Raw genomic sequence first — 13,347 nt, forward strand, 5'->3', positions numbered from 1 at the left:
AAAAACAAACATAGCAGTTTGTGTCAATTATGTTATGATTACATTTAACTGAACAATATAGCAAGAAATTTACATAATTCAGGTGCATTTCACAACATCTGCCAGCCATTTCTCACTGTAGCGTGCATCTGACTGTCGCCACCTGAGGAGCTAATACGATTGGCTGAACTCTCTTTCTCCACCCTCTTCTGATGACCGCAGAGGAGTCTGATTGGCTGAGAGACGCTTTCGTGCTGTTCGTGTATCTGTCGGGGGCGTTTCCAACTGCAGGCTGTTGGACGTATCCATGAGAATATCGTTACGGTCCCGTCCACACCTCTATGCCTTAGACTGGTAAGACACTGCTTACTGTATTGCGAGACAAACATTTTTTTTTGACTTTATATACGCTGTATTTCTTTATTTCTAAAGACTTTGTTTCCCTCACGCTCAGCTCATTTTAGCATCAGCAGGTAACGAGAGAGCAGCTAAACAGCCTGTCATCTCGTTTCATAATAGAAATGTCTGGACACAGGAACTGACCTGAACTTTGTCTCGGCTATTTATGACAGCAATCGCAGCAACATATCAGTAGTACACAAAATACCAGCTAATTATTCTACATAATTCTAATTCTTACATACAATTCCTTGATACTGGAAGTGAAACATCACTTCGCTGATTCTCAGATTTTTCCGTATTTGTCTTTTATTTTTTGGTGCATTTGTGATCAGCTGTGTTATTATGACTTCCCTTAAGGTTCCTTGAGAAGTCTGAGACATAAATAAAAGTATATAATAAAATAAAAGTAGAAATACTATTACGGTATGTAAAAATATTCTTTTCCAAGTGGAAAAGTAACAAATCTACTAAAGTAAAAGTGTGTAAATATTAACAGCAAATGTACCTAAAGCATCAAAATGGCACCTTTCAAAGTCTTAGACATAATTCCTAGATTAGTAGATTAGTGATGCATTAAAAGGTTTTCAGTGTTTTAATGTACCTGGTTGCATGATGCTACTTTGAACTATTTTGGAACAGTCTGAGTAGTTGCATCCTGTTGAATCTGGTACACTTGGTGAGTCAGTGTGGCTGCACTGAAAGTGTGTATGGCCTGTTGAAAGGGCAACACTGTGTGTGAATGTATAAGATTCAGAGGGTAGTTTCACTGCAGATTTGATGGATAAGGTTCACTCTAGAAAATGTCACTTTTTTCATTGAAGGCTTTGGTATTACTCCATTGCCGTATAATTACTGCTATTTATTTATTCATCAGATGTCTTTATATTGACTGAAATATATCTACTTGAATATTTTCACAGGTGACCAATAATGAGACCAAACAGTCAAGCGCTCAAGCACAAGTCCTCACATGACACAGAGAGGGAATTTGGAGGAACGCTGGGTGAGTCACAGCAGAAAAGATCGCCTCACTGCCGCTTCTTCACCATACATCCACTGTCATTTGAACTCGACATATAGCAGCATTTGCTGTTATATTTGCTGTTGAATTACAGTTTTCTGTACAAGTTGCTTTTTTTTTTTTTTCAGTAAACAAAAGCAGATGATTTCATTAAAGTAAAATATAAAGTTGCATTAATACTTACTGTTTTAAATATATAGGCGCTGTCATGATATTTTGCACAGGTCGGGTATTTCTTCAGCTGCTTCTTTGGGAGGTCATAAACCTGCTGCCACAATAGGAATAATAAGATGACAAAACTCTGCAGTGGGGCGGCACGGTGTTGCAGTGGTTAGCACTGTTGCCTCATAGCAAGAGGGTTCCAGGTTCGAATCCCGGTCTGGGCCCTTCTATGTGGAGTTTGCATGTTCTCCCTGTGCCTGCATGGTTTTCTCCGGGTACTCTGGCTTCCTCCCACAATACCAAAAACATGCACATTAGGTTAATTGGCTACTCTAAATTGCCCCTAGGTGTGAGTGTGAGAGTGTGTGGTTGTTTGTCTTTGTGTGTTGGCCCTGTGATTGACTGGCTACCAGTCCAGGGTATACCATGCCTCTTGCCCGTAGTCAGCTGGGATAGGCTCCAGCCCCCCGGGGGAGTTTTGTTTCACCCATACTAATTGTTTTGCTACCATGCAGTTATTTAACATGCTTGCTTATCCACAGGTAGCATACATTTGCTTTGCTGATCTGGAACAATAGGTAGTCTCACTGGTCAGATGTTCTTCACTATTAAGTTTTCCCTGCTATCCTATGTCACCCACTCTGCTATCTCCCTTTTATCTGTAATCGTCTCTCAGGTGCCATATGCATTCCCATCTTTCTTCCCCTGATGGTGCTCTTCCTGGTCTGTGTGAGTCGATGCCCTGAGGCCAGTGTGCTCCAATGGCCTCCTTCCCTCCCCTCCACTGACCAGCTGTGGGACCCTCTGGCCCTTGTGCTGCTGCTGGGCTGGATCGCTCTGCATGCCCTCCTATATTTGATGCCATTAGGAAAGGTAAGGCATGTTCATGAGCTCAGGCAAAATTAAATTTAACTTATAATGAAACCAGCCATTGTGACACACACACCAAAGAGATGCTGCCTCTGGAATATTTTTTGAGTTCATGATGACTTTGATGTTATGACCAGCTATACTGTTGTGTGTTAAAGTGAATGTTAATAAATTATAACATATAAAATAATAATTCCAGTCCATCAACTTTCAATTTAATTGTGAAAATATGATCAGAAAAACCTAACAAAGTACTTTAACAAAGTTGTTAAAGCATAAGTTCTGCTGAACAGCAGCCACTGTGGCCTCAGCTGATAATTATGAGATAATGGAATATGAATTTTCCTTTTGCCAGCGGCCTCTCGATTCAGCTGCTTTAAAGGAATCGTTTGACATTTTTGGAAATGTTTTTGTTGGCTTTCCAGCCAAGAGAGACATGAGAGGACTGACGCCACTCTTGTAGCTGCCCACTAAATATAAGACTTCAGCCAGAAGCTGAAGGCCATTCACAGAGGCAAACAGGTAGCCTGGATGTACAAAGACTCCAAAGTAACAGCCAGCACCTCAGTAACTCAACAGTTAACACAGTTCCCCATATCGCCATGTGTGGTGTGCAGGTAGATGTGACTGACTGTTTATCGGCCCAGTCATTGGAGCAATTAACAGGGAAAATTACAATTTTCTTTTATATTTATTCTAATTGTAATCTACCTGAAATCTTCCCCTTAATCAATGTTTTGATTCATTTTCAAAAAAGAAAAATTTGAACTCAAGTAAAGAGGTAAATACCAAATTATGGTTTTACATTTTGTGCTGCCATATCATTTGGAAGTACCTGCAAGTGTTGTTTAAAAATAGTACTAATAATCATTTAAGTTACATTAGGCCAAACAGTGAATTGCTGTTTAACACTTTGGCTTGTGTGGAGATTAAGCAAAAAAAAAAAAAAAAACAACAACTAAAAAACAAAAAAACATGATAACTGTAAGCTTTTTGATGCATTTTGTTACCTTTGAAAGGAACCAGCAGCGGGTGGGACTGGGGTAACAGACATTTAAGAGCGAATTTAAGAGTAAAATGCAGCGTGACATGAGTCAACCGAGATTGACATTAAACATTACAGGTTATATCAGAACAAGTAAGATGATAGTAGTAAGAGAATGGATGCTTTATTTCCTCTTTCAAAAGGTACTCAGTCCCACTCCATAGCGTTTTTACACATGTGACGTAAAAAGTTGTTTTTATGTAATGCTTACATGTTGGACACAGATTCATGTGTTTGTTATTCCATGATTTATTCTGATGAAATATTAATCTCAGCCATATCTCCAAGTGTGACCGCATGTTATACAAATGCACAGCTCTGCATGAATTGCACAGTTTTGATTAGTTGACTTTTCACCCTTGAATCCATCTCTAGCAGAGCTGTACGATAAGACTTCATTAATAACTGCACCGAAACTTCCTAAATTCCTTGACTGAGCCTATGACTCCAGTTATTAACATATACACAAGATATAATTTTTACGTGTTCAGATTCATAATGAAAGTATTTTCCTTCAGGTATCTGAAGGATTAGTGCTGAGGGATGGAACGCGTCTCAAGTATCCCATAAACGGTATTGCTGGATTATTTCTTTATGATTGTTTATTTTTTAGTATTTGATATGAATAAGTTAAAGGCAGTTTTAAGATTTTAAGTGCGATTGTGAGCAAAGTTGTTGACCACTGGCTTTGTTTGTACTGTGAGTAATAGGAGATAATTGTGCACTGAAACATAACTGAAACATAATCGTCTCTGTGCTATTATAAATACGCTTGATTTTTATGCTTGACTAAAATCTGAGCGCAGATACTTTGTTCACATTTGTAATGCTCCGCTAATGCACTTGCTGCAATGTTATTTTGAGTTTAACCTCTACACTTTGTTCCTGATCTGACCTCGAGCTTAAGTTTACTGAAGTTACACAATCTAAAGTTCCACTACTCTAACTTTTAGTTTCTTTGTTTTTGTTTGTCTTTTTTTTTTTTTACCTTTTTCAGTCTGCTTTTCTCTCTCCCCTCAGGCTACAACATTTAGTTTTGTTTGTTTGTCTCCCTCAGGTTTTCATGGCCTGTGCATCAGCGGTGTGTTGCTGATGTTGTTAGTGGGGCTTGGGGCTCCGCTGGGGTATCTGTTTGAGCTGCTGTTGCCTCTGGCCGTGTGTGCAATAGCAGTGTCATTCCTTTTCTCCATCTATCTCTACATCCGTTCCTTTTGGGCTCCTTCCCATGCTCTCGCATTGGGAGGCAACACAGGTGAGAGTGGAGGTTCAGCATTAAAGGAAGAATCCGCCCTAAAACACTTTTTAAACTCAGTTGCAGCTGATGTACTGTGTGTTTGTTGGCCTGTTTTATTGTTTGGTGGAGAATTTTGGTATTCCTGTGGGTAATTATCTAACAGCTAAGCTGTCCAGGTGCCTGCAGGCACCAGGAAGACTCTTTCAAGTAAGCTGACCCTGCTTCACCAGCTTCGCTGTACTCTGCTGCATCTGAAGGCAGAAACCTGAGAGCATCCACTGTTATGATTCAGCTCCTGCTCGCTGATGGCTACGTTCATCACAGTTTGTGTGAAGAAAAAATGAGCAAGGCTACAAAAACATGTTTTCTCCAGTGCCATAGTATGAAATCAGAAGGAAAAAATAACACTTCTTGGGTATTCAGTTTGTGCAAAATTATTTTAATTAAGGTGTAAAACAGGCACATCCATGTGTCATTAACATTAAGTGAAATAAAACAGGAAGGTGGAATGTGACAACATACAACATATTACTAAATACTGTTAATGATGGCTCTGCTTCATTTATATATCCCAGTAAACCAAATAAACCTGGACCTTTGAACTCACACATCTCAAAAGAATGCAGCCATCAGTTAGTGTTGCTGGTTGTTGGTCTAACAATGCCTGTGTATCAGAGAGTGGATTTAATTACCCATAAGCTGATCAACACAAACAGCTTTTGACTAAAAATAAGTTTTAGCTATTTGCTAACTAATTGACTGCTAATAGATTATTTTAAAAATGATTATAAAGTCAGTGACTTGACCAGTAAACATGATATTAATTCACTTTTCACTTTTCATTTACAGTATATACCTGCAGACACCGAAAGCACAGAGTTTCAGCTGTGTACATCAAGTCCTCCTGTGGATTTGTTTTAATGCATTCATCCCTCTGTCGTCCTGTCTAGGAAATCCCCTGTATGACTTCTTCATCGGGCGGGAGCTAAACCCCCGTATTGGAAACTTTGACCTTAAATATTTCTGTGAGCTCAGGCCGGGTCTGATTGGCTGGGTGAGTGAACCTGCAGAAGCTTATCCGTGCATCCATTTTCCATACTGCTTATCCGTCAGGGTCTCGGGGGGCCTGGATCCTGTCCCAGCTGACTGTGAGCGAGAGGCGGGGTACACCCTGGACTGGTCGCCAGTCAATCACAGAGCTGACACACAAAGACAGACAACCACACACTCTCACACACACAGTCTCAATAATTTGACATTAGAACACAACATGACCAACAGATGGCGATGTTGCTCTCTCTTGATCCCCCACAGTAATTTGCACTGCAGTCTCTGACACAGTCAGAGTCAGAAACTTTTCTCCCCGATGACCAAGTGAGACATTTGCTGGAGGACAGAGATGCACATCATTATCTGTGTCTGAGTCATCAGACCCAGTAAGACTTTCCAATGAGAATTACAAATAAGGTTCTAAAATTAAAACAATGTTCTCTTTATCTTCACTAGTACTAAAAAAAAAAAATAGAAAATCAGCACAGTGACAGTAAAAGGACAGTCATGCTAGAAAATATTGATGTGATGAGTCCTTTATTTACCTTTTTCCCTCTGTATTTACAGTGTAAACAGTAAAACCTTTGCACATCTGAATGTTTCAAAGCCAGGTACGTAGGAGAGGACAGAAAAAGCTCCTACCAGCTGGCTACAGACAGTGTGTAGGAGATTTCTGCTTCCTGTTGAATCTGAAAACTGCTTACTTTTAACTTCCAACATCTTACAGTTGCTCTTAATGTCCCCAGTAATGGACATTTTAAGAGCTAATACAGTGAGGTATACAGGATCTTTTTACTCAGTGGCCAGTCCAGTTTGTGAGCATTATGATGAATGTGACATTTTGACTTCTACACTGTTCTCACCACAAACTGTCCAACAATATACTACTTGAGTAGAAGCACATTTAATGGTAGTCTTAACATTATGAAACCTGGCAAAGTTATAGTTAGTAGATTATTTAATGGCCAAACATGAACTGCTTTAGTGGTTGTGTGTGTTACCATTTGATGTTTCATCTGATTGTGGGTTTTTGCCCAGTAAATCATAAAATGGTCTCCTGTAGCAGTGCCTGGACAGTGCAGGTGAAAATGTTCCAATATTCACCTGTTTCCCTCTCAGGTGGTCATAAACCTCGGCATGCTGATGAAGGAGGTGGAGCTTCGAGGCTCGCCCTCACTCGCTATGATACTGGTCAACAGTTTCCAGCTGCTGTATGTGGCAGATGCTCTGTGGAATGAGGTGAGGGGCAACAGAGTCAGAGATAAAGATTATGCTTTAGATCATATGTGAATTCTCATTTTGAATTTGGTGCATCAACAAACTTCTTCAGGAATGTTCAGCTTTGTGTCTTTGTACTTTCAACTTAGTAAGTGTGTGATTTTGCACTTACGCTCATGCACTGCTGTGTTACAACAGGAGGCTGTTCTGACAACCATGGACATTGTGCACGATGGTTTTGGCTTCATGCTGGTCTTTGGGGACCTGGCCTGGGTTCCCTTCACATATAGCCTGCAGGCTGCCTTCCTTGTTGTCCACCCACAGGACCTAAGCTCCCTCAGAGCAGCGGTTATAATAGCACTGAATGGTAAACATGTGTCAGCTTTTTTTTCATTAAAGCTTGCGTGTGAGTTTAAGATGGCATTGTTAATATTTTTCTCTTTGCCGTCAGGTATTGGATATTATATTTTTAGAAAATCCAATTCACAGAAGAACCAGTTCAGACGAGACCCTTCACATCCAAGTGTTGCAAGTGAGTCATTTTTTTTTAAAAAAAAGATTTGTATGTATTCTAAAATCAAGTCGAAAATCTTATATCTTATACTCTATCACTTTTTATTTTTATCGTCTGTCAAATCATGCTGTACATATGAAAAATAAATACTTATATACTTATATTATATATATATACACTTATAAATACTTATATTATATTTTCCATAACTCCTTGCAGGACTGGAGACCATCGCCACAGCAACAGGGAAACGGCTGCTGGTGTCCGGCTGGTGGGGTCTCGTTCGTCATCCCAATTACCTTGGTGACCTCCTCATGGCCCTGGCGTGGTCTCTGCCATGTGGTAAGACAGCTTGAAAGCCACTACAAGGCTTCTATGGCGTACAGGCCACATCCTCTTATTACAGTGTCTTTATTAGAAAAAGTGGATCAAGTCGTAGAGATGACATTAATGTCTGGGCTGAGGCTGAGTCGTCAGTACGTCCAGCCATATTTATCATTAGAATAAACAGATGCATTGGTGCTTTGGAGACATAATGAGAAGCAGTGCTGCACATGTTTATGTGACACATGCACCTGCAGTCCAACTGGACACAACACAGTTTAAGAAGTGTGCATGTGTTGATCCTGCTGTCACAGCTTTCCATCTGTACAGTGACTGGACAAAATAACAGAAGCAACTTACCAGATGATCCTGCAGTATATGCTAGTAAAGCCTAGCAAAACTAATAACATTGGCTTTTTGTTGAGACCGTTAGATGTGTTGATTTATCTAAATGGTCAGGTGACAGCCTTTCAATTTGTAGAACATTTTCTTTCATGTGTTTGGCTTCCTCTTTACCAATAGAGCTTTCCTCATGCTGGATTGTTGGGACTAGATGTCTCAGCACTTGTTCTAGGTTTTTGTATCAATGCCAAAATGATATTCTTAACTTTTGTTTCAAAAGCCTGTTATATTTAACAAAAGGTACTGAAGCTCTCAAATGTGCAACCATTCAGTGATTTAACAATAATAAATAAAATAGTCAAACCCTAAAGCTGAAATAATATATTTTTTTGGTAATATGTCACCTTTATATGTAGTTGTCACTACAAGTTGTTCAGTACTTAAGGAGCAACAGTAGCATTTGTTTGGAGTTGTGTGTGTGGTCACCTGATGAATATAAATTAAATATTTACTTCTGTATTTATTCTCCACCAACTCCTGACTGTGTGTGTCTGCTCTTTGGTACTGAGCAGGTAGCACACAGCACAGTGAAGGTTTTATTAGAGCTTTACAGTGAAAACTGGACTAAAGCATAAAGTTACAGGCTGGGAAACCAAAACAATGAGCTTAAAGATGACAAAAGGCTCTGCAGAGCTGACAGGAACTGCAGAGTCATGTCATTATGATCTGTGGGTTACACAAAGTAATCGTGGGGTCTACTGCTTATATAAAAATACTGATTTTACAGCCACTTTAAATCAGCAACTACCCAACCCCAATTACAAATCAGATCAGGCATTCAGTGTTAACTTTCAGCAACCCATTTTGAAGTTTTTGATCCTTTGTTGGTTGGTACCAGAAAAAGTATTGAGGTTTGATACTCACCTTCAGACTTTACTAGATAACTATGCAGTGTTTGTGACCGACACAGAAGCGGTTAAGCCAGTTACTGTCTGTTCTCTTTGTTCCTCTCTAGGATGCCTTATGTTCCTTTGAAAATTCACTTCCTAAAATGGTGACAGTCAGGCTTTTGTTACAGCTGACACTTTTTGCTCATTTGTATTCATGCTTAATGTGACTCAACTTGTGTAACTGCCCTTGTAATTGAGATGTACTGTAGTTGCTGCCTTAACTGTGGCTGCAAAAGCCACAAATTGCTAAATTATGCATTTTTTTAAAAAAAAGGCATGATGGCATTCTCCACCAAACATGGATGAAAGCTGCACTGACAAAGAGGAACAGTGGTCACATCCAGACCTTTACTAAAGAAACAAAAGATATTTGCTCAAAAACACTATAGAGTGCTGTCTTTGAAAATTACCATTCAGATCAATCAACACTGGGAACGTTATAAGCTCAATCAAGCTGGTATTCACTGCGGGGCTTTTGTATAACACAGATATGAAAGACAATGTACAGCTATTTGCTGAGGAGGATGTAGACTTGATTACAGCTTGTTTCGTGTCAATCACATCGTGAATATTGATGTTAACAGTAAAAGGTGTTATTTTGTTTCTGTTTTGATGATCACTTGAAAGTCAGGGTTTCATCAGTGAATCATATAATTTTCTTTGACATTTTGTTTTTTTGTAATTCATACTGGTTTACCAAAGCTTACAGTTTATGTACGCTTCTCTTTTCCTTTTAGGATTCACACATCTTTTGCCTTACTTCTATGTCATATATTTCACTGTCTTGCTGATTCACCGAGAGGACCGTGATGAGAGACAATGTAGGGCCAAATATGGACTGGCGTGGGACACCTACTGTCGACGTGTCCCCTACAGGATCTTCCCTTATATATACTGAAAGGGAAAGTCCACACAAACATAGCAATAGCTTTAAAATTTAAATTCATTTTCAGTTACGCAGAGCACACAAGAAACAAGCCGTGGTGCTGTACTGGGATTCTGCAGGAAGATCACAGTTTTAATCAGCCTTAATACATAAGGCTGTGGTTCATTTATTAAGGATGTTAAATAGACCACTATTTCTATTTCGCTGCATTTTGACTTTCAAACCTCACAGGGATCTTAAATAGGTGAAGTCTGTCTGTTTCTACAGCTGAAGCATTCCAGAATAAAAGCCTAAAGCTGTAGTGAAAACAGTGTTGGCTTTCTGATTGCTTTCTCATAAAAATAAGATAAGCTCACAAAAACACCCCATTTGAGAACGAAAACTTTTTAATAGCAAAAAAATTCATTTCCATGTCAACATCAGTGCCTTTTTAATGAAATGGCTCGCAGCGTTTTTATCGTGTTTGTCTTTTTTTTAAATTTGTTATCTGTGAAATACATTTGAAATAAACAAATCCAAAACAGTGTACAAGACTCAATCATGCTTCTTAATTGCACTTATCACACATTATTATTTAAATCCCTCTGGGCTTTGTGTGACGTACTCCTTTGTATGAAGATTTGAATCTGCCCATTGTGAGTGTGTTAGAGACAGCTGAAAGACCAGAACAGCTAACAGACATTAGCTACCATGACGATGGCAGCTAATAGCTGTCAGTTTTTAATAACCTTTTTCAACCTGTTATCATCATCCTGTTCAGATGGACTTTTTTCCAGCGTACAGGCATTAATAGCGGGTGTTTACCAGGCTTCTGTAACATCTGTCAGGCTTCAGCTTTGAACCAAACTACTCTGAAGGAACATGAGGTATATGGGCTGCATTAGTACAAGTGAACACAATCAGAGGCTCCTGAAAAGTGGCCTCAATCAGCATGAAAGCAGCGTTCCTTCTCCAAGATTTATACAGAGCCATGTGATTCACTGTGGGGGGTCACAGGTGCTCGTGTTGTCAACATACTGTTTGTTGCTACTTCCCGGCAACAAATTTAGACCTCACTGCCATTTTTCGAAAAATTATGTGCGTCACATATGCCCCTTTCAATTATAGATCACCCCGATGCAAATAATATTTCTCCTACATGCAGTGAGGTGTACAGATGGCAGCCCGTTCCACTGATGCACACCTTCACTTTTCAACTTTCAAGCCCATTTACAGTAGAGTTGGCCTCTGGTCTCGCCTACACAGCACTCAAGCTATTTTGTGTTGTTTTTCATATGCTAAGTGCTAATTAAGAATGTGCTTGTATAATACTGTGGTTATCTACGCTGTGGCTGGATTTATGCTGATTTATTATAAGCTTCTTGGGTTTTATATTTTTTCCCTGATTCTGTTCATTTTACCGTTCTTGGACCACTTCATAATTCTGTTCAGAAAAACACATGAAATGTAATGTTGTTGACATTCTTATATGAGATTTTTTATACTAAACTTAAAGGAATTCAGTGCATTTACTGAAGTGTTCTTCTTTGAGGTACTTGTACCTCACTTGAGTATTTCAGTTTACTGTAATGCGACTTTATACTTGCTTTCCTGCCCTTAACTTGACAAGTGTACTACAATAAAAGCAAACTAGGGCCCTTGCCGCAGATGTGGATGAACTGGCTGATGAAAAATGGCCAAATGTTTGATAACATTGGAGTCACTGGCCTAAATGACCTAACACTGATGACATGTTAATAAATCAGTAACAGTAATCTAAAAATGTTATATTTAATAATGTGTCAGTCAGGGACCTCATTTTGTTACTTTTTTGTAATAATAGTGACAATTGCTAATTTAACTTTTGCTCCTCATCCATCTTTAGTAAGGATAGTGAGAAACTGGGACAGAAATACAAATTCTTGGTGCAGCAAAGCCTCTGTTAATTATTGTCTAAATCTAAAGCTTGACGTGTCAGCTAAATGTCTCTCTCTCTCTCTGCCCTCCCTACTCAGGGAAAGTTAGAACGATCTTCCAAGTGTTTAACATCCGTTATGATCGATATTTCAGCAATCTGTCAACATGGTCATCAATTGCTAAGAGCAAAAGAAATCTGACCACATATCAAGAACTTGCGCATCCTACCTGTCCTGTATTAAAACACCAGCATGGCTGCAGATGAATTGTTGTTTTCATAGTTCATAAATCATCATAGTTTATAAATAGCAGTACTGATTTTGATTTTTGATTTTTTTTTTTAAACGAAACATGATTTGTTAGAAATAAGGCAGTTAATTAAAAATAATCTCAGTATTTAGTTACAGATGAAAACGGTGGATATTTTTATAAAAGAGACGACTGCTGACAGAGTGAGTCACACACAAGTCTCTGTCTAGACAGGCGATCCACGGGCCAAATAAAAACATAAGTGTGAACAGGTTTGACACATTCTTGGACACACACAGACAACGTTCAGACAGCACATCTGCTCCCGCTTCATTCTTAGGATGAGAGAGAGCAAATATGTTCGTTTCACGTCCAGCACATTTCATTGTAATGTGTTGACTTACATATGACAAACAAAAGTTAAAAGTTATTTGATGACAAGTGAGGTGGTGGTTTTCTTTTTCTTTCAAATTGTGTGCATAAAATGATTAAACAAAATTCCTAAAGGCCAAAAAAACTATTTGTTTTTCTATTCCCTTTTTCATTTAATATCTTCTTTTAATAAATCTCTAGTCTTCTTGTAATTGTCATTGTTACGTTAATGTGATAATAAAGCATAGCATGAGGCTTCAGTTACACGTGTGTTACAAATGCGTTGTGATTAAAGTACTCACATGTTTTACTAAAAGTAAAAGTAACAGTACCACAGTGTAGAAAGACTCTGCTACAACTAAAAGTTTCACATTCAAAATGTGAATAAAGAACAAATGCAAAAGAAGTGGCAACAAAATATATTTACAACACAAAAGTATTATGCAGACTGGTTCATTTAAAGGTAATGTATATTATATTACTGACTTGATTATGGAAGTATTAAAAGCCTACATAAATTGCATTATGGGATATTTACTTAAGTACAACACTTCAGTAAATGTACTTTCCACCATTGTACATGACCCTAGCATACAGTATATCCTTATGGTTTTTCTATTTCTATGTGTTCATGTCTTCACAGCCATAACAATGTGCAACATCCGTGAGTGTCTTGCATAATAATGAATGTGTGCGTGTGTGTGTGTGTGTGTGTGTGCACCTCCGCGTGTGCTCATACTTGCCAATTGTGTATGCCAATCGTGACGTTTCAGGCCCATCAGTTGTAGCCAGTTTCCATGGTAACAGCTCTCTGAGAGCGCAAAGAGAGGGGA

General features: G+C 38.8%; 1 protein-coding gene across 2 annotated transcripts; it reads left to right on the forward strand.

The window, feature by feature from the left end:
* Positions 1-203: 203 nt before the first annotated feature.
* On the forward strand, positions 204-10,523 carry tm7sf2 (transmembrane 7 superfamily member 2). 2 transcript variants are annotated; one of them, XM_046410167.1, is made up of 11 exons: positions 204-333; positions 1,302-1,384; positions 2,241-2,437; positions 3,998-4,052; positions 4,537-4,731; positions 5,664-5,767; positions 6,883-7,002; positions 7,180-7,348; positions 7,433-7,513; positions 7,715-7,837; positions 9,849-10,523. In XM_046410167.1, exons 2-11 carry the CDS (start codon positions 1,312-1,314, stop codon positions 10,007-10,009), a joined length of 1,278 nt encoding a protein of 425 aa, XP_046266123.1. In that variant the 5' UTR covers positions 204-333; positions 1,302-1,311; the 3' UTR covers positions 10,010-10,523. The 2 variants fall into 2 exon arrangements, with proteins under 2 accessions (XP_046266123.1, XP_046266124.1); XM_046410168.1 differs by lacking the exon at positions 204-333 and adding an exon at positions 774-804.
* The last annotated feature ends 2,824 nt before the right edge of the window (positions 10,524-13,347 follow it).

This window comes from Scatophagus argus, chromosome 14, assembly GCF_020382885.2.
Source record: "Scatophagus argus isolate fScaArg1 chromosome 14, fScaArg1.pri, whole genome shotgun sequence".
NCBI classification, from domain to species: domain Eukaryota; kingdom Metazoa; phylum Chordata; class Actinopteri; family Scatophagidae; genus Scatophagus; species Scatophagus argus.

Excerpts from the sequence above, each read along its gene's own strand:
- tm7sf2 (XM_046410167.1), top strand. The coding sequence starts at position 1,312 with ATGAGACCAAACAGTCAAGCGCTCAAGCACAAGTCCTCACATGACACA. Across the intron at positions 4,053-4,536 it reads TCTCAAGTATCCCATAAACG|GTTTTCATGGCCTGTGCATC; the intron begins GTATTGCTGGAT and ends TGTCTCCCTCAG. Across the intron at positions 7,349-7,432 it reads GGTTATAATAGCACTGAATG|GTATTGGATATTATATTTTT; the intron begins GTAAACATGTGT and ends CTTTGCCGTCAG.